The sequence below is a fragment of the Microsporum canis genome, genomic scaffold, assembly GCF_000151145.1.
Source record: "Microsporum canis CBS 113480 supercont1.3 genomic scaffold, whole genome shotgun sequence".
Lineage (NCBI taxonomy): Eukaryota > Fungi > Ascomycota > Eurotiomycetes > Onygenales > Arthrodermataceae > Microsporum > Microsporum canis.
Window position 1 is genome coordinate 2,278,972 of NW_003299167.1, and position 23,713 is coordinate 2,302,684.

Below are 23,713 nucleotides of genomic sequence, written 5' to 3' on the forward strand. Positions count from 1 at the left end.
TCCATGAGAGGAGCATTTATACCTTATCTACCTTTCAGGTTTAGTAGAAGATGGATCAAAAGGCTCAGATATGCATAACTGTTGTTTTCAATTATTTATATAATTATACCATATATACGTTCCATCTTCAAGTTTGATATGTTTCATGTGTCTCATAATTCATCCTTCAAGCCCTCGGCTTGCTCGACATACCAAGGATATACGAAATTCCAGCCTGCAGCTTTATAGGCGGATATTGCTCCTTGGAAGGCTGGGCAGACACATCCAGACAGCGAGACATAACACTAGCACTCCCAGTATAAACGGTTGCAAAATCTCGACTCCTTTCGCCTGAGCAATTGCACCGACAGCGAAAGGGAGTGTACTAGCTCCTGAGGCGCCCATAGCTGAAGTGAAGCCAATGGCAGCAACATGGAGATTCCTTGGTAACAATTTCGTCGCAGCAACGACACCTGCGGGGAATAAGGGGCCAAGGAAGAAACCCATGAACGCAACAGCGGTGGCGGAAGCATAGAAATTTGGAACAAGCCAAAATACGAGATCTAGACAGATACAGCAGCCAAGGTAGAACACAACGGCGTGCTTCTCTGTTTTGAAGAATCTAGGAGTAACGAACCCTAGAATCATTCGCCCTAGTGTTATGCCCAGCCAGAAGCCTGTAGCAGTAACTCCAGACGCGAATGGGGAACCATGTCGAACATTGATCATGAAGGTGACGATCCAGCCTCCCAACCCGACCTCTGCACCTGCGTAAACTGCAAGGAAAATGCTACAGATCCAGGTTACCCGGTTACTCAACGCCTCGGCCATTCTTGTGTTGCCCATGAGCTTAACCATCATTTTATTGGCCCTGGGAGATGCTGTATAGGCGTTTATATTGTTTCCGTGCCTCTCAGCTTCATCATACGAATCTTGATGGGCCTCCCGGTATCTAGATCCAGTTGCACTCCAGAACGCCGGAAGCGAAAAGGCAAGGGACAAAAAGGATGCACCGGCAAGCAAGTAGTAAAACTCATACCATTCCCAGCCAGCTTTGGTAATTAGAGCAGTTGCAATAAGAGGAGCCAGCATCCCTCCTAGTCCGTAGAATCCATGTAAGAGGCCAAGGAGTTCGTTTGCATTCGCCATGCCGCCTATCCATGCATTCCAAGCTGCATCCGCAATTCCATTGCCAAAACCGGCAAAGATGAAAGCAACAATAAGGGCCGGGTATGGCGGGTGAAGACAGACGGCAACGTATGCCAGTATATGCGAGCAAGGGCCGAGAAATGCTATACCACGCTGGCCCAGTTTCATATGGATCATGTTGCTGAACGTTGCCGCCGCTGCGTAGCCACCAAGAGGTGACAGGAAGATAAGCGAGACAACTGTGTATGAAATGTTGTAATGTTTTTCAATCTGGAATATATAGGATTAGTACGAAGTCGGGAAGAAGGGGAGTGAACAACTGTTAATACATACATAAGGTATTACAGCCTAGGTGAGACCAAAAGTAACGAGGTCAGTAGCTGGTCAATTCAATTTTTGACAGCGATGATAATGCTCACTCCATATGCTGCATCGTTGGCACCGAGAATGATGAACGTATAGTTCGCAGCAGCAAACCTCCACAGGTTAATGGCTGGCTTGTTCCACTTTGGCAAATGCGAGCGGGATGAATTGATCGAAGCAGAACGTCCGTTTACTTCCTCCCCTGATCGAGCTGGAGACCAATCAGCACTGATTCCTCGCTGTCTTCTGGTACATGATGTCTTCCCAGGAAATGACAGCCTCACCTTCTCTCATCTGAGGCTGTGGAGGAGGCGCCTCTATACAGCCCTGGCTGAGGGTCGTCAATGGGACGCTCATCCTGTCGATAAGCTGCCCCGAGTCACCCGCGAAGAAGCGGCCTATATACACCCAAACGTTTCTTACTGGCCGTGGAAATGCTTCTGAGGATCCAAATGGTCGGAAATGAAGATGGAGAGACAAAGGGAAGACAGGGAGATTATGAGACTTTATATACGGCACGCCCTTTTAAACTGGATTTGCCGAGAACCAACATCGGGGCGAAGAGCATTCTAGGATGGTCGAGAGTGCCGACGGATAGCTCATCCCGCATGGAAACACTGCTTGCAGACGCCATGCTTGGAGGATTCGTGGTGGTTTCTCCGGTGGAGTTGAAGGCCCATATAAATTCAATCCAAAGAACCCTTGCGCGGGCTTCCCGGGGTGCGCCCATGTCAAAGTAGAGCAAAGCAAGGCGTATCCATTCGGCAGCGAAGGGACCAAGACGGAAAGCCGGGAAAAACGACATACGAAATACGATATACGCTCAATCGTGACAATCTTTTACGAGGTTCGATGGGGGAAGTCGAGAGAAGTTGGATATACGGTTGATATCTTTCATCGAACGAAGGCTGGATCGGTAGGAGAAGTCTTTGCCTATGTTTCATGATCTCCAGTGTGGATCAACTCAGAAAAAAAAGAGGACAGCATTCCCTGCAGCAGAGCAGATGGATCTTCAAGACGATGGGAACAGGTATGTAACCAGAAATAAGCAAAGCCAGGTGTACATATATGAACAAGGAGTTCGACTGATTCCACTGTTCAACAGTATACAATACTAGGAAGAACAACAGTTAAATAGACAAACATAAAGAACTCACGATAAACGCCCTTGCAGCAATACAAAAATGCAATTCGCTAAGAAACGAGTGAACTTGGCTTGGGGAACGATCAAGCACCAGGAAGAAAAGAAAAAGGAGACCGCGATTTTAAAACATAAATATGGAGCCATAGGCATGATTAACATGATTCACCCGCTGCAGTACTGTACCCGCTATCTACAATCATAAGTAGTGAGGGCACTTATCTTCGCCTCATTGGACGCGAATATCTTTCAGTTGGTCTAGGTCAGTAATCTGCAGCTGAAGATCCGAGCCTATCGCTGGAGTCGAGTACGCTAAGAAATAACAAGTCAGTCACTTTGGCTGCAAATCAAAAAGTATCAAACGGAGAAAGAATAATTCGAAGACAGGGGCAGAAGTGAAGCTTACGAATGCTGTTTAGTCAAGGTACCCTCGCCTCCCTTGGAAAGATCGATGTTAAAAACGTAGAAAATGCCATCGCTCGTCACTACCATCACCTGTGGCGTATTACTGCTCATCGCAACAACGCTCCTCACGGGTCCAGGCCGCGATTGCTGAGTGCCCGCGGTATGCTTGGGCAGTTTGATCCAGGCAAAGTCCCGCGCCGGCTCCCACATTTCGGTAACACCTTTGGGCAAATACCCGCCTACAGTAGCCGCAACTGAAGTTCCGACTGTTTGTGATGTCCGTCTTATCAGGCCCATGAATGTGCCATCATGTTTGCGGCCCAGAAATCCGTCCATATCCGGTCCTTGGTTTCCAGAATTTTCACGGGGACGATTCCCCGGCGGCTGGCCAGTCATGCTACCAGGTGAGCCGGTGGCTGTAGTACCTTGGTGGCCTAGCTTGAATATATGGACAGTCTCCGTGGCAGAAGAGACACATAGCAAAGTCGATGTGGTGTTAAATGACATACTATATATTCTAGATGGCATCGACCCTCGGCGAAATTGGTATAGTTTGTGTCCGTCAGGTACCGAAAAGACGCGGAGAATTGTCCCTTTATCCGACGCGGTAGCGAGCATGGTGCCATCATTATTTAATGCAACACATGATAGCGGCGACCTATGCGCCTCTATGACGTTGATGGCTTCAAGCTTCTGGGCGTCGAATATTAGCACCTCTCCACAGGTGGGAGCAATATGTGAATTTCCGGGGGGAGTGTGAGTTGGAGCAGTGAATGATGGCGGCGGAGCCTTTTGGGGAAGCGGGTAAGCGAGGTAGCAGTTATCAGATGAAGGAGACAATGCGCAAATTGCTATAAAAGCGCTATATCAGCATATGACCTAAAATTGGTTTAGTTTTGCCATAGCTTCGGCTTATGGATTTACCATTTGGGTTAGGAGATGTTTCAATCGTGTACAACAGTTTCATTGTCTGAATGTCGTAGACATAGATCTGGTCTTCCAGAACAATTACTAGTCGTTTCCGATTTAGTCGAACAGCGAGCACAGTTGTAGGAAAGGTCAGTTCGCAGATAACCGACTGTCTCTGTCAGTATCAGGCAACTATTAGCTACCTTTTCCAGCAGAACGCATCACGGGTCTGTGTCGGGCTGAAATAAAAAACCACTGGCTCACCTTTGTGTTCGTAATCTGGAGTCGTCGTGGAGAGAGTATAAGTGCAACTAGCGATGTAGAAAAAAGCATTTCTAGCATGGCGATGTTTCCTTCTTTCGTTTCATAGCTTTTTACGAACGGATCGGTCGAAAATATGCGATAGCCTTTCGAGGTACCTAAACAAACCCGGGTTGGTTAAAATTGCGTTTCAGGAGAGAGAACGGTCAATATAAAGAGTCATACCAACAGCCAGGTAGCTGTAGTCCTGGTTAAAAGTCACAAAATTCATCGTCATGATGCGCTAGGCTCTGCCGCAAAGAATGGAGATAGAAACGTAGACAAGGATATATGTCTAGAAGGTTGAAAGGACAGCTCGATATCACAAGGTCGCTCTTGGAGGATGTGTTTGCCCCTGGGAAAAGGACAGTTATTTATCTCCAAGCGTTAGGAGTATAGGTCAAGTATATGAGTCGGCAGGCATCATATAATAACCAAGGCGGCGACGTATTGCGAACAGCGATGATGATTGACAACTGATTGGAGCTAGGAAGCGGAAATTAACAGACGGGTATGACGGAAATTGCGACAGCGTGGAACTTAGAGGTTCCGAATGTTCGAATGTAGGGCGTTAACACAGCGAGAGGGATATAGGAAATGTTTAGCAAACAAGTTGAAGCAGAAGGAAAGAAAAGGAAAAAGTGACGAAGTCATCCGCAGGTGCAAGGTACCTTCGCCCAAAATGGCTTAGTGCAAGTCAGATGACGCACGGGAAGACGCACGGATCATAGGTGAGGCTTAAATCATGTGATTCTTATCGATAAGCTAAAATATTATCAAAGCTTGGCATCTTTTTTCTGTCTTCGTCCCCTCACTCGCCTTAGATAGGTTCATGGCATTATACAAGAGAGGTCAGCGAACAGTTGAATAGTGTTAGAACACTCTCTGATAGTAGAAAAGGCCTACAATTATGGGGAAAACAAATGAAATCCAGACAGAGAAGGAAGCTGGCTCGGTTATGGGGGCAAGTCTCTTCTTTTTTGGACCATCCATCAAATGATTCTCTACGCTCCAAGCTAATGCACGACTATCAGACAAATGGAAGCAGTATTGTTTCAAAAAGGAGTGTCGAGCGGATATACTACAATGAACCTCACTTTTTTCAGCATTTCGTCAAGTCTTCCCCACGGAGAGCACCCTTAATAAACCGAGGGTATTGGCTACGAATGTATGCGATTGAGCACACAGTTACAGAATTTCTCAGAGAAAAAATAGGCCACCCGAAGTTGGTTATCAACTTTGGGTGTGGATTGTAAGTTATCTACCCTTTCTTTGCTCAATACGGTCCTCCTTTGTACGGTGATAAGCGATATTTGTTTCTAACGACTACCTTCCCCTAGCGACCCATTAGCTTTCCAATTTCTCTCACGAGAACCAGGTTTATGCGTGGATACTAAGTTTATCGACATCGATCACCGCAAAATGATTCTGGAGAAATGGGACGTTATACAGAACAGCCCTGAGCTCAAAGAGCTTATTCCGGATGCTGTTTTTTCAGGCCATGGCGGCCCGCTTATTCGCGCAAAACAGTATATTGGAATAGGGTGTGATCTTGGAAATCTTTCGGAGTTGGAGCAAACCCTAAAGTCTGAGCTTGACCCTTCCAAGTTTTCAGTACTCTGTACTGCTGAGGTGGCCTTGACTTATATGGCGGTTAAGGCTGCCGATGCATTGATAGAGTGGGCAGGAAGGCTTAGTAACGGTTAGTACTGGGCCATATGGTATCCATATATGGAGCTCTATTTGTGGATAAAGAGCTACTGACCAAGGTATATTACAGATACCCAATTTGGCCTTCTAGAGCAATTCTTCCCAGATGGCCCTGAGCACCCATTTGCAAAAACCATGATAGCCCATTTTACGAAATGGCGAGCTCCACTTCAATCAATCCATATCTATCCCACATTAGCCAAACAGGAAAAGCGTTTCCTTGATGCAAATTGGAAACAAGCACATGCTCGAAGCTTGTGGGAAGCGTGGAACGACCCAAGCTTCTTAAACTCAGGCATTAGAATTTCTCTTGACCAGTTTGAAGTCTTTGATGAGTGGGAGGAGTTTGCTCTATTTGCTTCCCATTATTTTTTGCTCAGAGCTAGCACAAGAATACCAACGTCTAAAGATATCGATAAAGCCGCGAATAACATAGACCCGGAGCCAATGGATTCAGAGATGCGCTTAACAGCGAATCATCAGTCTGACTTCATTGGTCAGAGACGACATGGGGCCTTATTCTCCTTTGGGGGCCAGGTCGGTTTCCATGCAGGGTTAGGACGACAGGCTAGACTCGCATCTACGGACATATATGTGCCATGTAATAACGCTACTTCAGCCATAGCGTGTGTGCCCCCAGGATCACTTACGGCTCGGGTATGCCATACCATTACACAGTTATCCAATGACCAGTGCTTATTAGTTGGTGGTCGAACCTCTCCATCTAGACCATTGAGTGATACATGGTTAATGGAAGGGGGTAGATGGCAACAATCAAGTTCCCTTCCAACACCATGCTTTCAACATTCCGCTACTGCTGTTATGCTTCCGAGCGGCGAAGAATGCGTACTTATTTACGGCGGAAAATTATCAAACAGCAAAGTGACGGCGCAATTTTTGCTGTGGAGAAAGACCGGAGAAAGAGAAACCTGGAGTACATTGACTGCAAATGGTGGATCCTGTCTGCCTCGCTTTGGAGCTGTAATGTCTAGCATTGGCAAGGGAACAGGAGTCCTTATTGGAGGCATGTCCCAAGATGGGTTGGTACTGGATGAGTTTTGGACGTGGCAGATATCCACCAGTGATACTAGAGAAATATCAATTCGATTGACCAACGAAACAACGCGAGTACAAATTTCACATCCGCAGATATCCAAGTGGGTTGCTCGTTTCGGAGCCACGGCGCATCAACTTGAAAATAAACTTGTTGTTATCGGAGGCATTGCAGTCAGTGGGTGTATTCCACATGAGTACGAGGTCATAATCCTGGACTTGAGCGTCTTGAAATACGACAGTACCGATAACAATATATCGCCCATTCCAATGGCCGTAGGCACCTCTCCTGCCCATTCACGGCCACTTTTGGTCGGGCATAGTTCCATCCCTATTACTAGCGGCGGAGTCTTAATAGTAGGTGGAGGAGCAGTGTGCTTTGCCTTTGGCACATACTGGAATAATGGCACCTGGCTGCTAAACCATGGAGGTTTGTCGGGTAACAATAACGAATGGCGAATAGTCCAACCATTGCCGGCCACTCCTACTCCTACGACGATGAATTTCGCTCAACATTCAATGATAGGTCCCTTGCATCAAAAATTGAAGAGAACGTAGGAAATGAGCAGACACAAGAGCCCTATTCGACATCTTTGAGCCAGAGAACAGCTATGGGCGTCGGTGGCGTAGATGAAGTTGAGCTGACTTCATTTCAGGTCCTAGTGGCCAAGCTGTATATATACAAATGTCAAGAACGGTGTAGTCTACTCGTTGTTATAGACAAAGATCCCCTTCCCGTTCCTGTACCCCCCCAGCGTCCCCTGTACGCTGTCAACAAGTTCGTCTCTGGGTGTCTCCCGTGTCCATTTCACCTCCTGCACAGGGATGTCCTTAAACCTACCTTCCCTGGTTAACCTGAAGATATCACGAATGGTCTCCTCCTTCAAGGCAGGATTCTGGTCACTCCACCTCGACACCCAGAAACCATGAAAACTGATGTTATTGAAGATCATTAGCCCTGCAGGTAGCGAGGTAGGTTGTTTTGCCATGGCGCCGTAGGTTATATGTCGAGAATTAGGGGCAAGAACCTTGGCTAAGGCGGCTGCGTTCTTGCCTCCAACGCAGTTAAGAGCCAGGCGAATAGGCTCCCTGCCTGCTCGTGTCAGCTGGTGAACTATGTCTTTGAATTTCGCAGACGATAAGAGGTCTGATTCCGTAATGACAGCCGTGGCACCAAGGGAATGTAGCTCATTCTTTAGCCTATCAGTCTCTTCGACAGTCTCTCGGTCCCTGATGACGTTCAGGGTCTTAATATTCCACTGTTTTGCGATCTGGATAGCCGCTCGACCTACACCCGAGTTTGCACCGTTCTGAATCAGCCACTCCTCTCCGCCACGCATCCAGTCCCATTCACAAAAGTCTTTGATCATACGGTAGGCCGTGACTGGGTTGACGCTAACGGTTCCCGCCTGAATAGGGGCTAAGCCTTCGCGGTCCTCCTCCTTTACCTTGATTAACTGTGACTCGTCCCACTGGGCATGGGTCCGCCATGTGCCCATACCGGAATGTTTCATGATAACCCAGTCGCCCTTCCGGAGAGATTTCACCCCCGAACCGGTGGAGAGGACCTCGAAAGCTCCCTCGTTCCCAGCCACTGCGTGAGGGTCGATTGTGCCTAGAGATGTGCTAAAGGTAGGTTTTGCCGGATAGACACCTTGTATCTGGTTAAAGTCTGCTGGATTGAGTGGGGCGGCAAGCAAACGGAGGGTGCATTGAGTGCCATTGGGAGGGGATATTGAGTATGCGTGTAGACTAGATACAAAAAGAGAAGGTAAGCAAAGCACTCCTTTCCAATTTTTTGAGGCTATAATATAAGAATGTATACTTTAGGACATCTTTGGGCTCCCCGTATCTGGGAAAGACAATGGCTTTTGCCTGTGTGTATCCATAGGCGGAGATGTACTGCCGTCTATCAAGCGAGATCTTGGGTGTAAAACATTGCCGGCGACAGGATTGTGCGAAGATACCGTGGGCCCGGGGAGCTACCATGCTGGAGCAACGAATAAAGAGCTAATCAATGGGTGGCTAATCGAATTTTCGTGCTGTGCTAGCCTTTGGAGCTATCGCGAGCTGAAGCTGGATGTTGTTATTTTTTTCTTGGTCTTTTCCAACAAGCGATGACGTCTGGAGAGTCTTGGCAGGGCAACATCTCTACTACATACACACAAGCCCATTTAGACAGCAAGCGTTTCATATGGTTAATATTAAGAAAATATTTCTCAATGTGCACAGAGTGATGAAACCTTGCTCATCTATAGCTGCAACTAGCACATGGAATATACAAACCCGACCAAGCTACAACCAGTTTCCCCGGAACACCTACCCACATATCGAGTGTACAGGTATCAAATATTCCTATCATTGGCGAAAATGGCGGGCTAAGACTGCCAATTGAAGCTGGTGCTTGTCACTTCGCCCTCTCTTTGAGAATGTAGCATACTAAGGCAACATTCAACGGAGAAAGGGCGAACGAAAAGGCAAACAGAGGGCGAAATAGAAGATGGAAGAGAACATGGGAAACGGCTGACTGAACCTTGGGAGCTATTTACTTGTGTGACCCTCTTGTTGACTCTACTCTTTCATTCTACTCTCCGTCCACGATATAAAGAAGACTAATGCCGAAAAAAAGCAAAGCAAAAAATATAAGTACCTGATATGTCAAAAATGCCGTCGCGGCGATTGCAACGGATAATCGCATTCGGGAGGAGATGGAATGATCCATCTTTCAGGGCATGCAGCTTACCAGATAAACCCCAGGTTGATGAAAGACGATCACTAGGTTGTCAACACGCGCGTCGTCTCCATCTCAGGATGTGTTTGTACTAGCGACGCCATGTCTCCCATAGTTAAAATTGACGTGAGTTTGGGCATCAGAATGCATATATCACCACCTATCGGCTTGCTCGAGCGCCAAAGAATTAACGCTAAAGCAGTGTTCAATTCCCCCTCCGTTTGAAATCATCCACCCCTCCACGAATCGCACGCCTGGGCACTTCTCTCTCTGCTCCACTGCGTCTCCACTGGTGGCATCATTGTTACTGTAGAATGTGCTCTCCCGCATACGTCTATGCAACCGATCGAGAGAAGAAAGGCACAACACGGCAACCAGGACTTACGATGTATAGAAGAAGTGTGGATGGCAGATCGTCACGCAGTGTAACCCACTTTCTCCCCCACAGTGTTCCTCAGTCGTACTTTCGCCGGCTAAGTGTACAACTATGTCCATATTCCTTTTCTTGATTGTCCGAGGTAGGCAGTACGAGCGCAGTACCTACTTATTTTAGGCTGCGAACAACGGAATCAAGGTCGTATCCCTGACTTGTTGCACATCCGGATGCTCCGTGGCACGGCCTCATTGAAAGCCGTTGAACCAGACAATTATTGCCCATCATAATTTATCTGTTCTCTCTCTCTTCCAAAAAAACATACCCACACATTCTCTCTCCTGTCTCTTCCTTTCCCTCTTCCTCCGGATTTCTACCCTCCAACGTTCGTCGTTTTTCTTTTTATATCAAACTTTTGCCTTTCTCGGCTTCCTTCTTGGCTTCTTCACGTGACCAGAATCTAGAAGTTATCTCGTGTTTCTATTGGTTAAAATAAAGCCCATGAAACCTCAAAACGGACTAGCTTCCCTTATTTACCCCACTTTTCCGGATCCTTTTCCACCTGTGCTCGAAACGCTATTGGTCACTTGTACAAAATACCTCGCGTCTGGGGGCTGCGGCTAACTAACCGAAGTACCCGGTACCTTTTTGGACTCTCTGCCCCAAAATCATCCCCGCCTCCATCTTCTATCTTTCCATATTACTTCATCCCGCTGGCCCCCTTCGACTTATATCCATGACTATCTTCATTCTCGCCTTGACGGTGCTCGCATAGCACATATACCCTTTATCCTTATTCACCGTGTCATCCTTTTCAATCCCTCCCGCTTATATCTCGCCCGTGTTTTCACCTTGCTGGCTAGCGGCTTAAACGGTCCACAGACTCCACCAAAGCCCATCCTGCATACAGGTAAGTTGATTCATTATCTATATGCCTGAATACATACATATATATATGTATAGATATAATCTTCATAATTGAGATCATATGCTTAAGCAGAATTAGTTGTGGTTAACAAAGTACCAGTTGCTAACCGTTAGTTACCCCTGTTAGACACACTATACCATTCGTTGGATAGATTTTGCCCTAGCCACCTATCATCGCTGCAAAGCACATACCTTCATTCACTTTCTCTCGGTCATTCATTTCATCATTATAAGCCTGGATATTCTGTCGATACTTGTGTACGCCACAACAGCATCGGGTGTCAATCGGGCAGACCATGTAGCTGGTTCGAACTTGGGCCTCGATTCTGCAGCAATAAAACTATCAACAGGCCGAGGATATTTCTTCTAATACCTTCAAGTACGGCCCCTAGGCATTCAACACTAGGAGGGAAAATCCTTTATTTCTTTTCTGTTATGGCAGCAGTCATACTTCAGCACCATACGGTGCGGCAAACGCCTACCCCACCACCAATTGGAACACCATCACTCACTCTCACTGCACCGTCAACCCGAAGCCAAACCCCAATCCCAAATAAACACTTACCAGTTTGCCCCACTGGCCCTGCCCCCGCTAGTTCTAAGCTCCCTGCCGCCTCTTATTCAACGTCTACCTCACCTTCAAGCAAACAGTTTAGTGTTCAACATCCAACCGCCTTATACCCACCAGACAATAGATACCATCTGGTATACAACCATCCGCCTGTATTTTCGATTAGCGGAAAGCAGTTAGCTGTTGCTCTTGAGGACCTGGCCACAAGACCACTCCCAGATCCGTCCAAGCTATTTCCTTGGCTTCACGGGTTGCACCCAGATAACCAGATCCAGCTGTCATTTTTTGTATCTCGCCGTAGAACTCTACGACGAATCCCAAAATGCCTACGAACGATCACGGTGATAAAGGTCGGCGGTGACTTGACCAAGGGCAAGATCAGAGGCGCTGTTGCACCTGATGAAATTTTGGCTGGATCAAGTTTTATCGATGCAGACCCACGTGAAGGATTTTCAGTGAGGAATTTCCATATTCAAACCGCAAAACTTGCGGCAGTATCGGATATCATTGTATATGGAGATGATGATGCAAGTGAAGAAAGTATCTTGTCCGCTGCAGTGGATATTTCCGCAGCACAGGAAGAATGGATGAGAAGATTTGATCCTGGTCAGGAGTCCAGGCTATTCAACACGTTTGTGGTGTCAAGTAAGTAATTTATACTCCCGTACAAATTGCCCTCCCGTTCATTGGTAGTAGCTAACTGGAAAATAGCGTCTTTCCAAGAAATCGAAATGCAGCATCCAGACATTGTAGCCATCAATCAAAATGGGGTTCTATCAGGCCAAGTCATGGACTTTTGTAAGGAACCTTTCTTGACAGTGACAGCTTCGTCGCTAATCTACATTATCTCATACTAATACGTATCTAGTCCTTTGGGAGCGCCTGGAAATGTACACCATGTCCCAGGCGACTGAAATATCGAAAAATGTATGGCAGGGGCCGTCTCCTGATTTGAGCTATGATATGGGCGGGCCGCCTGCCAGTCATTATGATATTCTTATTGAAACACATGACGGAGCCACCATGCCTGATACAAGATACCTGACGAAGATATCCTCCCAACTCCATAAAGGCCCACATCACATTGAATTTCCGTCCTCGGGTAGCCTTATGGCATCTTCATGGAGTCAACTTGAAGTTTATGATTTCATCGCTACTTGCAGATGGATATACCAACTTGCCAACCCTCGCAGGCAAGAAGAGTTGTCTGAGGATGAGGATGGCGATATACCTATGCAACCAGTAGCTGTGAAACCATGCAAAGTCTTCATACACTGCGGAGACGGTTACACAGAAAGCTCGCTCCTTGCCCTAGCATATTTCATGTATGCTGAGGGCGCGCCGGTTCATGAGGCCTGGCTAAGGTTGCACTGTGAGAGAAAACGAAATTTTTTCGCCTATCCATCTGACGTCACCTTCCTTCTGGAAATACAGCAGAATTTACTCAGTGAGAGTCCGAACTCAAGAGCTCGACAACTAACATATCAGCCTAGCCCTAACTGGATGACAAAAATGGACGGCTCCTTACCCAGCCGAATCTTACCTTACATGTACCTTGGGAATTTGGCTCACGCCACCAACCCTGAGCTGCTTTGGTCCATGGGTATTCGTAGGATACTAAGCGTTGGGGAACCTGTGTCCTGGATGGCAGAGGAAGTTGAAAAGTGGGGTGCGGAAAATCTGTTGCTTATCAATGAGGTGCAGGATAATGGCATAGATCCTTTGACTCTGGAGCTTGAGCGATGTCTGGCGTTTATTGGTATACTCCCTTGCCACCCACTTCTCCCTATCCGGCGATAGACTGAGGTCCTCTCTAACTCTTTCATATTAGAAAACGGTAAATTTGATGGAACGGCAACGTTGGTGCATTGTCGTGTTGGCGTCTCGAGATCTGCGACCATTTGTATTGCGGAGGTTATGAAGTCTATGAATTTGTCTTTCCCAAGAGCATAGTGAGCCAACACATCATGCCCAGATATTTATGACCCTCGCTGACATATTTTCCCCCAGTTGTTTTGTTCGAGCGAGGAGATTGAATGTGATTATCCAGCCTCATCTTCGATTTGTGTAAGTTCGATCCGACGACGCTATGCATAGCATCTAGTCTTTTCTGTCCTCGCGCGTCGTTCTTATTCCAACCATGTACGATCATCAGATACTAATTTGCTTTACCTTAGATATGAACTTCTCAAGTGGGATGAAACCCTTCAACAGAGACGAAACAATTCCTTCCGACGAGACTTAGAATGGGCCACCGTTGCCCGTGAAATCGCCTTGATGAACAAGCCATACTCAAGACAATAAAGTCACTGGCATAACGGCTAGACTTGTTGGAGGAAGCCATTTTTCTTTTACCTCCTTTTTAAACCCTTTAGCCCCCTTTAAAGCCTCCACAGACGTATTTCTACTATATTCCACACTTCTACTGACTTGAACCATATCCATCCGGAAACTCTAGTTCTTATTATTCCCTTCTTTCTATTCTCTTTCTTCCCTTCCACGAAGCTCGGGTTCGCACCTGTCATCCCTATCGTCTATTTACCCAGATGCGGCCTTATTACCTTCATACCCCGCTCCTTAATTCCTTACTTGACGCCTCTTATGATCCCAATGACTCAACGGTGTACGGAAGCAATTTCATTACTACAAGGTCTTTTCAGTCTCTCTCTTTGCTCTGCCTTGAGTGTGAGCGGTTCCTCCGTTTTCTAATTCTCAGCCTACGTTCTATACGAGCTTTACGCAATACACATCAAATTCTCTTTTGTTCCAAAGGTATCAATTACTAAGTAACTTCCAATTTAACTACATACCGCACAGATGTACATATTTTTAACTATTAAGTTAACTATGACAACACAAACGCACACACAAGCGCGCACACACACGATAGTTAAAACTACGAGCTACCACACCTTCGTTCAACCGTAACTATTACTGCCGTACCACTTAACTAATTCTCAACGGCCAGATCAGCTGCCCAAGTCGTTGGCTCTTCTACCTTACATTACACCCAGCCGTCTATCCCTTGCACCAACTGGCCTTGGATCAAGTTAACAATCTCACAATATGACGCAAGATCGAAGACTTAATTGTGCCGATATATGTCAATTAGTATGCTGCATAATCTGCCTGCCAGTACTTGTCCCCCTATATTATGTCTACATATCCAGCCCAGCCCAGAAGTACCGATGGGCCAGGAGGTTCAAAGAATACCACAAGACAGACGTCCCTCCCCTGTCGTCCCACCGAAAGCGGACTCTCTCGATAGGTAATACATTCGATGCCTTCACACAGCAGCAACTAAGAACGAGAGCTGAAAACGAAACGGAACATGACCAAGTGACCCATGACCAGGCTCAATCACCATTATTCCAGATTCCACCTGAGATAAGGCTTATTATCTATGGCTATGTCATAGGCAGCCGGAAGATCCATATAGTGCATACAACCTGTCGTAAACTGGCTTCATTCCCATGTACTGATTATGCAGAGGCCGTTGATGGCGAGAAGAAGGTGAAGAAGAAGAACAGGCTCTGTAACTGTGTAGCCGAGAATGCTGTTCACGCGAATAAACATATAGGCTGCACCGTAGCTGAAGATATTTTGGCCCCCGTAACCTGCGACCACCCAGGTATAGGGATACTTCCCTTACTTCAATCATGTCGAGAAATGTATGGGCTTTCATATCCTTCCTTCAACCCGGCTGGAAAATATACTGATTTTCTTTCTTACAGTTATACCGAGGCAATAGGCATGCTATATGCAGACCAGACGTTTAGTTTTGAGCAGCCTTATGCGTTTCTTGCCTTTGCGCACTCAATATTAACCCAGCGCCTCAAGATCGTTTCGAGCATCGAGATAACACCCTGGGATTGGAGTGTCTTCTATGATGATGGCCGCTCACAATATTACCGGAAAGCCCAACGATTTGGTCCACAGACCCTAAGCGATAAAGAAGCTCTCCCAAATACATGGGAGGTTGCCTGCCATGCTATTGCCAACGAAATGGAAGGCCTAAAGGACTTTCGGCTTAGAGTATACAGCCAAAAAATTCGCTGTCGCAAACGAATATCATATTCTAGACCGCACTCTAATACGCAGGCTACGACATATGTTATTTGCCGTCCCTTGTATCAGATCAAGACGCTGAAAAATTTTGAAGTTGAGCTGTGTTGGCCTGTGGCTTGGGAAATGCCTGAAAATGCCCCGTTCAAACTAAAGTCTCCCTGTTGGGGACGTGCCTATGTCGATTATTAGCTGGATCAATAATATATAGTTAATTATCATATTTCTCAAAGCCATTGAACATATACATTCTTCAACATTATCGTCAATTAAATATAAGGTATATTTCCAGATTGATTAGGGAATATGGTGCCATAGACAGAGAGGAAATATTACATGGGTAAAGGCTGTGATTTGTAGCCACTATAAAGAAACTGTAGGTCGACAGGACCCACATGACGAACAGATGTCAAGACAAATGTGAGAGGGATAAAAGCCGAAGTTGGTAGACGGGGATTGGATATATGTTCAGAAGAGGGTGATGAAATAAACCTGTAGATTTCATAAAGAAGCGGGTAAAAGTTGAGGTAAATCAGAGCAACAGAAGAGGGGGTATAGTTGATGAAACTTTCATAATTCGTTGGGGTTTATAACATCCATCAAGAAGATACAAGGAGTCGTAAAAATGGGCTCAAAGGCGGTAGCAAAACGGCAATGTTGTGATCATTAAAGGCCCAGCTGTGAAAATCCTTGTGGCGGACCATGTTGGTGGCCGAAGAGAAAGAAACTAGCAGCGTTCAAAAACCCGGTAAAGCCCTTTTAAGTCTGCTACTTCAATTACACCTCGAACAAGATCGCTTGTGGCAACTAGCCGTGATCGTATGGCGGGGAATAGAGTATGTTCCAGCATCCATGACAGCTGCTCTCGACGACGAGTAATTGACTCGTCTTCTTGCTCAGCCTCATCATGGCTGGATGATTGGCCTGTTTGTGGGCTTTCAATAGCCGTGGCACCGTTTTCTCTAGAGATGTCAGAGGCTATAGAGTGTGGGCTACTTTCTCTGGCACCTAAGTGTGTCTGATTCTCATAACCACCTCGAGAATTCGATGAATGTGGAACAGGGAGTTGTTCCGGGGTGTAAAAAGCGGCTAACTCTGTCAGAAACGTACGGAAGCAGGCCTCTTCACCACTCCAGTCCACGTATGGGCCTAAGCGGAGAAGGAATCGTGGTAGTTTTGCTAGAGAGGGCATATAGCCTTTCAAAAGTAGAGGTATTGACAACAAGGAGCCATCCTCGGATATAGAAAGGGAGAAATATTCCTTTAGCATCTCCCTTCGATCGATTAGATGTTTTGCAACAGTGGCTGCGATAGAGGTAAAGTCAACACCATAACCTTCATCCACCCCGTGGCTGGTGTCTGAGGTTACCGATGCTGTATCGACATCGTTATTTTGTTTTTGGCTGCGGTAATATTCATTACGCTCCACTTCGACAGCCAAGGAAAGGAGGTCAACCAATTTCGGTGATGACTCGAGGTTGATACACCCAAAGTTCCCAAAATTAGTGAGGCCGAGTTGGTAGAAAAACTCATTACATACCATGCCGTAATCAACTAGGTAGAGCTTGACACTGGACTGCATGGCAGCAACTCGACGCCGCTCATCCACGAGGCCAACGTAGGTACTAGAAGCAAAGATTTCGGTGAGGTTGTTGTGCATCGAGGAGCGAACGGATGCACGTAAGTTTTTAACAGACGTAAGACGAATATTAACTGGTTCCCGGTTTACCTTTTGATAGACCAGACCCTGATTTCCGTTTTGTGTGGCTGCGGGTTTGTCGCCAGATCCTGCCTCTGAACTTGCCGGGGGAAGCATAGATGTTATTTTTCGCAATTTTGCATCCGTCCGCACAAGGTTGTTTTCATATGGCCGTTTTGCTCCAGCTAGCGTTCGGAGAGCTAACCTTTCACCTTCCCCAGTCAAAGCAGTATCTCTGGTTGAGGGCGACGGTTCCGGAGGGCGAATTCCAGGAAGCAGCGTTTGGGTCATGAATGTACGGCTTGAGTCTACTGCAGCAAGCTTTGTCCTAATAGCGCCGCATATAGATTCAATGATTTCATCCTCGTTTAAAAAGTTAACCTCCCGTTTTGTGGGGTGAACGTTGACATCAAGCCGCTGTGGCTCGATATTAAGGTCAAGATATACAAATGGATGTCCGCCCTTTGGAAGGAAAGTTGAATAGGTCTGTTCCACAGCTCTTTTAATGGCGGTCGACTCAACCGAGCGGTGGTTGATAAAGATGAGAAGAGTGGTCCGCTTGGCATGGTAATTGGCGTTGGTAACCCACGCTGAAGTATGGCACCCCCATTTCTTGCCGTCAACCTCGAGGGAAACCAGTTCATTGGCCACGGCACCGCCGTGTAGCTGCCTTATCCGATCGACTATGGAGGAGTTTATCGAGGTAGACAGGCTGACACCAGCTTCTCCATGCTTCTTGCAGGAAAACGCAGTTCCACTGCAGTGTACAGCATAACGGCCAACGATATCAAGGATCTTCGCGTACTCCTCACTTGCCGATCGGAACGCACGACGCCTTGTAGGAACGTTATAGAATAGATCTTCCACCTATACAAGCAATCAGTATAGAGAAGGGTCAATAAGAAGTTGGGGACTGTCGAAAAACGAGCACTAACAGTAATCTGGGTGCCTCTGCGTCCAGCAATAGGCTTAGGGGCAGCATTCTGTCCTGGCTTTGCGGGTACGAGCTTCCCATCACTATAGTGAGCCCTCCAGGCACAACTCGACCCCGCCGTCTTCGTTGTCACTGTCAGGTGAGCAACATGGCTGATGCTTGCCAGGGCCTCACCACGAAACCCATAGGTAGCGATGGAAGAGAGGTCCTCAAAGGCCTGGAGCTTCGACGTTGTAAACCTCTCACATAGAATGGGAAGGTCATCATTCTAGACAGATGTGTCAGGCAATTCCGTAAAACACACAAAGATAACAAGGGGCACTTCGGACTAACATCGATTCCATGGCCATTATCAGTGATCTGGAGAAGCTTCAGTCCTCCCTCTCTGACCAGAATCTCTACTGAGGTCGAGCCAGCGTCCACAGAATTCTCGATCAACTCCTTCAATGCGTGCATAGGAGCCACAATGATCTCTCCAGCAGCAATCTTGTTGATAACATCCGGGTCCAATGCCTCCAGGGTCCCAAGTCAGCATATACAGGTCCTCTCTGCAAAGCTGTCTTATGTCACGTGATACTTACCTGGATCTTCCTAGGCCTGGCAACAGCTGGTGAGGAGCTGGTGTCTGGGTATGAATCCGGCGCTGGTCGCTTGAGACCCCGCGGGGCCCCGTGAGATGCCGAGTCGATGTCCATCCTGTCACTGTCCATAACTACGGAATGATATAGTGACTTTGGTCTGTTTCCTACCAAGAAGTCGGCGGCGATGGGGAGAGCTTGGAGGTTATATGGAAGTTGGACAAAGGGGGTCCCATTAGCCTCTGGCTAGGGGCGGGAGGTTGGGCTGGCCGAGGTCTAGGCTTGCACCACGTTCCCCATAGCAATCTTAAGCTGCATTTGGGCGGCAGAGGCGAAAACGAAGAGCAGAACGAAGAAGTTCTGAAGCAGATCGGGGCGGGCAAGGTCAAGCATCAGATTCTCTTCCCGTGGCCTGGAACCCTCCCTTCGCCGTATAGCGTTCCTGATCGGGGAAGACGCCTCCTACTAGCGCGCGACGATATAGACGGCCCTCCTCGCCGCTTTAAGGGTGCAGATAGCCAAAAACATATAGCCTACTCAGACTCGGCGTGTTTCGTCATCGCCTGACAAACGAAGTACAGAAATACGAACTATATACCCATGTACATACATAGTAGTATGGAGGACATGTACTGAAAGAGATGAATCATATCTCGTCACCACATCTTAAACAGCCAACTGGAAACTGGATCTACATACACCCATACATAAATATTGTAAAAGAGGTACATAGCTCATCCCTGTCAATACGGCCCTGCTATATAGTAGATCCAAAGTCGCTGGTGTACATACATTGTTTACCCATGAGGGGGTGTATTATGTACAAAATACATCTTTCCTAGAGCCAAAGATAAAGGTTCACTGCATTTTAATACCGTCAAAAATTACATAGTAAACCATAACATGTAAGAAAGACAAAGACGTCTGCCCCATGCTTAGGACGGCATTGGGCCTTTGACCCCTGGCATCACCAGTGTTTTGCCTCGATCTCCCGTCTGCCCACCACCTTCACACAGTATAGGGTACGATGCGTATACACACTAATGGTTAATACTGCATGCGAGAATGGTGTCTCTGATGGCTCTGATGTTTCTTTTAATTTCTCAGCTAAGCCCTTCTTCGAGCCTGTCCCCTCCCAGTCGATTATCACGACGATTTTTCCGTTCTTGACCAGTACATTGTTAGGACATATATCTGCGTGGCTGTACTTGATGGTGTACGACCTAGAAAGGCCATGGACCTATTTAATAGGCTCGTTCCAGAACTCAAGCGGAACGTCGCGACGAATATAAAAGTGGAAATCCGCAATATTGTTAAAGGGACCAAAGTGACGGTCTCCGAGTCGATGATCATAGCTAGGCCCTAGACTTGTCGAGCCAACGGTCCCTTCTTCAGGCAGAACGAGACCTCGTAGCTGTTGTACAAATGCTGTGATGTTTGGCCTCTGCTCCTCAGTCAGGTCTGGCCAGGCAGAGCCTAACGTCTGTCCGTCAACCGCATCCATGGCCAGGTACTGCTTCTTTCCACATATATACACTTTTATAACGCGAGGGACTGGGATGGTGGTATGCTTCTGAATAAATAGCATGGCTTCAAGCTCAGCCGGATAGCAGGCGAACCCGATGATTCGATTGAATGGGAGACGGTTGACCCTCGGTGACGATGTCAAAAGGGCAGCCAGTCGTTAAATTTGGAGATTTAAGCTTAACCCAGCAAATCTTTGCCATCGATTCTCATAACTTGAGTATAGTGTTGACCTCGGAAAACCTGGAAGAGCTCATTGATCAATAACATTATTCTTTATGAATAGGCGATAACTAGTTGGCACTACAATTATCTTCTGTTAACTATATAGTCTTTTTAACCTGTTTGTTCTCAGTTGTTCCTCACCTTACTGTATATACCTCTTGACCAGCAACATCATTGGGTATGGTGGGTTACCTAAAACCTGTAGTTAACTATCTTGGGAAAGGAATCAGTCACCAGTTAACTGGTTTACTAAACTGCTTGGCCCCCAACTTGCATCAAAATTACTATATATCATAATTTGGTAAAATTGCATCTAAAGGCCACTACGGAGTACCTGTGTCAGCACATTTGACACCCCCGTTTACTCTGTACTGTAAGTACACTCTCTGCAAGCAGCAGAGGTCAACGAGGACTTGTCACTTTTTCTTCTTTTTCCTTCGCTTTATCTCTTTGCTTTTTCTTTCTTTTGGGAGAAAAAAGGGACGATCACGTGAGAATGGACGCATTCACTAGTTTACATAAGGAAGTCTAGATCGTCACGTGGTTTCAACAACGAAAAAGGAAAATAAATAAGGACGTGGAAATGTAACAACAAAAGACAAGACAGCAAGACTCGGGAAGAAGCACAAGATAAGACGGAACATGGAAGAGGCAGGGTGTTTGGGTTAGTCAAGCGGCTGGGGGCCAGACCAGAGTGAGCCTGATGCCTGTGCTGGGCTAGAAGCAACGACAACGTCTGAGAGTCCGTATTTCGAAGAATATAGACGGGAGTCTCTGCCGTCAAAGCCACACTGAAACTGTGAAACCGATTCCCTAGGTATCCGGCGGTAAAGGCGGACAGCCATCATTACTATGTGCTTACAGAGCCGGTTCTGGATTGACGTTATGCAACATGCAACACTGCTTAGGCGAAACAGAAGGGCGGATGTCGAAAGTATGCCGCGAGCCGGGCCTGTTGCCAATGTTCTTGTCCTGCACCGAACATGCGTGATATGATATGCAACATCTCACTCGGCCCCTGGATGCCTTGAGAATATTGCACATTACCCACCTATTCCGGATCGACCTTTTATGGATCCCGGGTCACTGCGTCTCCTTGCTGGTAGAAACATTATATGTCTGCATGTGCTGGTCAGGGATGCTGGTCCTCCGCTCTGCCGATCCAACACGAAACCTGCTACCAGCCCAGCCTTGCCTATATTTCCAGACATGCGGCCCTTTCATGGATATTCTGGTATGGGTATTAGTTGGCAACAAAATAACAGCAGAATATGTATAGCCCAGTGCCCAGGATTTAGACCACTTTGTCCATTATACATATAGTATATATGCATCTTACCAGCATGAAATGCTTTCCAGGATCCAACTCCAGATCTACGAACATGTACATCAATTATTGAGTAATACTCCGCTCCCGGAAGGGAGGTGGAGGTGCCTTCATATATTTATTTCCCTCAGAACTGTTTGAGCATTTAACCATGTCAATTTACTCTGTACAGCCGTGAACCACGCTAATCGCCAGCCGCCTACATTATATATGGGCCTGAGCATGAGCCAGAGCAACTCTTCCGCGGAGACCTTACAGCAGGTGAGAGATTGGAGCATTCCCACTGGCAAGCAAGAACGGCAGAACTGAGCAGGACTAGACCCTGCCCCTGTTGTGAGAATAAGTGTGCAACTCTCGGCCGCAATCAATCCCTTCCGAACTACACCAATTTATGTTAACATATTATATATTCTTAAGATAAGGCTACCCACTGCAGAATTTTAATGTTAAGATCCGTTTCTTGCATGCATAACAGTGGAAAAGATTTTAAACACAGCCAGGCTCCATACTTCTAAAGGTTGGCACGACTGCTTACTCCGGATACAGTTATGCACTCCGTATGGGCCCAGTGCATGCACCCTCTATCTTATTCGGCCACGTCTCTCAAAAATTCTCATTCTTGGGGAGTGGATTATCAAAAAAGGTGCACCCCTTGAAGAGAACTATAAGCAAGGCTGGCAGAACATCAAAACATTGGGGTAGTCACTGGGATGCTAATGCTAGTAAAACAGCGACGAACAAACTTGCCCGCATTTTATTACTCCTGGGCCGGAGTCGAATGTTAGTCAGCCATTCCGGCTATTGTCTGCTCATATAGCCAAGCGTGATGCCCTCACCCCACTCAGTCTAGTTATGGAACATAACTGTTATCCAAACTTCTAGAGCATAACAGTGGGTCAATACCTGGGTGTGATGGTATTCCTACCTTGGGGGTATTCACCTATATGCTGCAGGGGATTTTTAGCTCCATTATGCTTTGTGTTCGAAGTATTCGCAGAATTGTTGTGTTACCCATATCTATAGGGTAGTGTATAGCAGTATGGATGCTTTTGGGCCTGCTGTTGAAGTCTGCTCATTGTTGGTCCAGAACCAAGTGGACAAACGCAAGATTGCCTGTATCTCCGCAGTAACTGACAGTGAATATGTCATCTCATGTTCGATCCAGGCTATTTTAAAACGCACACCTGATCCGGATGGAAAAAGGTTGATCGTGCATAGTAAATCGTGCGTCTTGGCTGGCGATATATCCAGCTCTTTTGCTTGTTGATTATATACTCTTATCAGGTATATGGTGTAGTAGATGATACATAGTAAGCTCGCTGTGTCACATCGACGAATAGGTCTTCCGCAATACTGATGTGATGTGACGATCACCGTTAATAACTATAGCCTTGCTTTCTGCATAGAGATATGAGGGTTGGACGGTCCGTATGAGCACATCAGACACTTCACACAGTGTCAGTAGATTGTTGACTTGACGATGTAAGGTTGAAGCCTGGCAAAAATATGGAAAACAAGAAACAAATGGAAAATCACGTGGTGGGCCGTATCTGGACATCCAAAGATCCAAGGAAACCATCTAGCTTGATGGCTTTTGATGGCTCTCTTGGATAGTTACTCAAAGATCTTTCGAACGGTTCAAGAGCGCCACTCGATATAATCATACATCAAGCTATCCTGAAATCTACAACCCCCGTCTCTTACTCGGAAGGACACACGAGCCTTTTTTATATGCGCACCTCATCACGAT

The 23,713-nt window shown here is 46.7% G+C and overlaps 11 protein-coding genes across 11 annotated transcripts; 5 read left to right on the forward strand and 6 right to left on the reverse strand.

Annotated features, from left to right (window-relative positions):
- Positions 1-222: 222 nt before the first annotated feature.
- On the reverse strand, positions 223-1,848 carry MCYG_03715 (conserved hypothetical protein; the record flags this gene model as incomplete). Its single annotated transcript, XM_002848163.1, has 3 exons — positions 223-1,398; positions 1,548-1,693; positions 1,776-1,848. The coding sequence occupies 3 exons, from the start codon at positions 1,846-1,848 to the stop codon at positions 223-225; spliced, it is 1,395 nt and encodes a 464-aa protein (XP_002848209.1).
- A 139-nt stretch (positions 1,849-1,987) lies between these two features.
- Positions 1,988-2,296, reverse strand: MCYG_03716 (uncharacterized protein; the record flags this gene model as incomplete). The annotated part of the gene is made up of 1 exon (XM_002848164.1): positions 1,988-2,296. The coding sequence occupies one exon, from the start codon at positions 2,294-2,296 to the stop codon at positions 1,988-1,990; it is 309 nt and encodes a 102-aa protein (XP_002848210.1).
- A 565-nt stretch (positions 2,297-2,861) lies between these two features.
- On the reverse strand, positions 2,862-4,484 carry MCYG_03717 (Atg18p; the record flags this gene model as incomplete). Its single annotated transcript, XM_002848165.1, has 5 exons — positions 2,862-2,944; positions 3,061-3,888; positions 3,962-4,121; positions 4,211-4,365; positions 4,433-4,484. The coding sequence occupies 5 exons, from the start codon at positions 4,482-4,484 to the stop codon at positions 2,862-2,864; spliced, it is 1,278 nt and encodes a 425-aa protein (XP_002848211.1).
- A 594-nt stretch (positions 4,485-5,078) lies between these two features.
- MCYG_03718 (leucine carboxyl methyltransferase 2) lies at positions 5,079-7,567 on the forward strand (the record flags this gene model as incomplete). Its single annotated transcript, XM_002848166.1, has 4 exons — positions 5,079-5,097; positions 5,147-5,498; positions 5,587-5,948; positions 6,027-7,567. 4 exons carry the CDS (start codon positions 5,079-5,081, stop codon positions 7,565-7,567), a joined length of 2,274 nt encoding a protein of 757 aa, XP_002848212.1.
- Positions 7,568-7,589: 22 nt separating this feature from the next.
- On the reverse strand, positions 7,590-8,998 carry MCYG_03719 (enoyl-[acyl-carrier protein] reductase; the record flags this gene model as incomplete). The annotated part of the gene is made up of 3 exons (XM_002848167.1): positions 7,590-7,650; positions 7,757-8,761; positions 8,835-8,998. The coding sequence occupies 3 exons, from the start codon at positions 8,996-8,998 to the stop codon at positions 7,590-7,592; spliced, it is 1,230 nt and encodes a 409-aa protein (XP_002848213.1).
- A 2,477-nt stretch (positions 8,999-11,475) lies between these two features.
- Positions 11,476-13,915, forward strand: MCYG_03720 (pps1 dual specificity phosphatase; the record flags this gene model as incomplete). Its single annotated transcript, XM_002848168.1, has 6 exons — positions 11,476-12,256; positions 12,323-12,409; positions 12,480-13,370; positions 13,443-13,563; positions 13,622-13,678; positions 13,789-13,915. The coding sequence occupies 6 exons, from the start codon at positions 11,476-11,478 to the stop codon at positions 13,913-13,915; spliced, it is 2,064 nt and encodes a 687-aa protein (XP_002848214.1).
- A 762-nt stretch (positions 13,916-14,677) lies between these two features.
- MCYG_03721 (uncharacterized protein) lies at positions 14,678-15,868 on the forward strand (the record flags this gene model as incomplete). Its single annotated transcript, XM_002848169.1, has 2 exons — positions 14,678-15,282; positions 15,346-15,868. 2 exons carry the CDS (start codon positions 14,678-14,680, stop codon positions 15,866-15,868), a joined length of 1,128 nt encoding a protein of 375 aa, XP_002848215.1.
- Positions 15,869-16,403: 535 nt separating this feature from the next.
- MCYG_03722 (DNA mismatch repair protein) lies at positions 16,404-19,004 on the reverse strand (the record flags this gene model as incomplete). The annotated part of the gene is made up of 4 exons (XM_002848170.1): positions 16,404-18,242; positions 18,311-18,526; positions 18,700-18,822; positions 18,891-19,004. 4 exons carry the CDS (start codon positions 19,002-19,004, stop codon positions 16,404-16,406), a joined length of 2,292 nt encoding a protein of 763 aa, XP_002848216.1.
- Positions 19,005-19,644: 640 nt separating this feature from the next.
- On the reverse strand, positions 19,645-20,681 carry MCYG_03723 (conserved hypothetical protein; the record flags this gene model as incomplete). Its single annotated transcript, XM_002848171.1, has 6 exons — positions 19,645-19,720; positions 19,753-19,848; positions 19,919-20,110; positions 20,141-20,460; positions 20,507-20,619; positions 20,645-20,681. 6 exons carry the CDS (start codon positions 20,679-20,681, stop codon positions 19,645-19,647), a joined length of 834 nt encoding a protein of 277 aa, XP_002848217.1.
- A 952-nt stretch (positions 20,682-21,633) lies between these two features.
- MCYG_03724 (uncharacterized protein) lies at positions 21,634-22,272 on the forward strand (the record flags this gene model as incomplete). The annotated part of the gene is made up of 2 exons (XM_002848172.1): positions 21,634-21,870; positions 22,159-22,272. The coding sequence occupies 2 exons, from the start codon at positions 21,634-21,636 to the stop codon at positions 22,270-22,272; spliced, it is 351 nt and encodes a 116-aa protein (XP_002848218.1).
- Positions 22,273-23,002: 730 nt separating this feature from the next.
- On the forward strand, positions 23,003-23,577 carry MCYG_03725 (uncharacterized protein; the record flags this gene model as incomplete). The annotated part of the gene is made up of 2 exons (XM_002848173.1): positions 23,003-23,187; positions 23,451-23,577. 2 exons carry the CDS (start codon positions 23,003-23,005, stop codon positions 23,575-23,577), a joined length of 312 nt encoding a protein of 103 aa, XP_002848219.1.
- Positions 23,578-23,713: the final 136 nt, after the last annotated feature.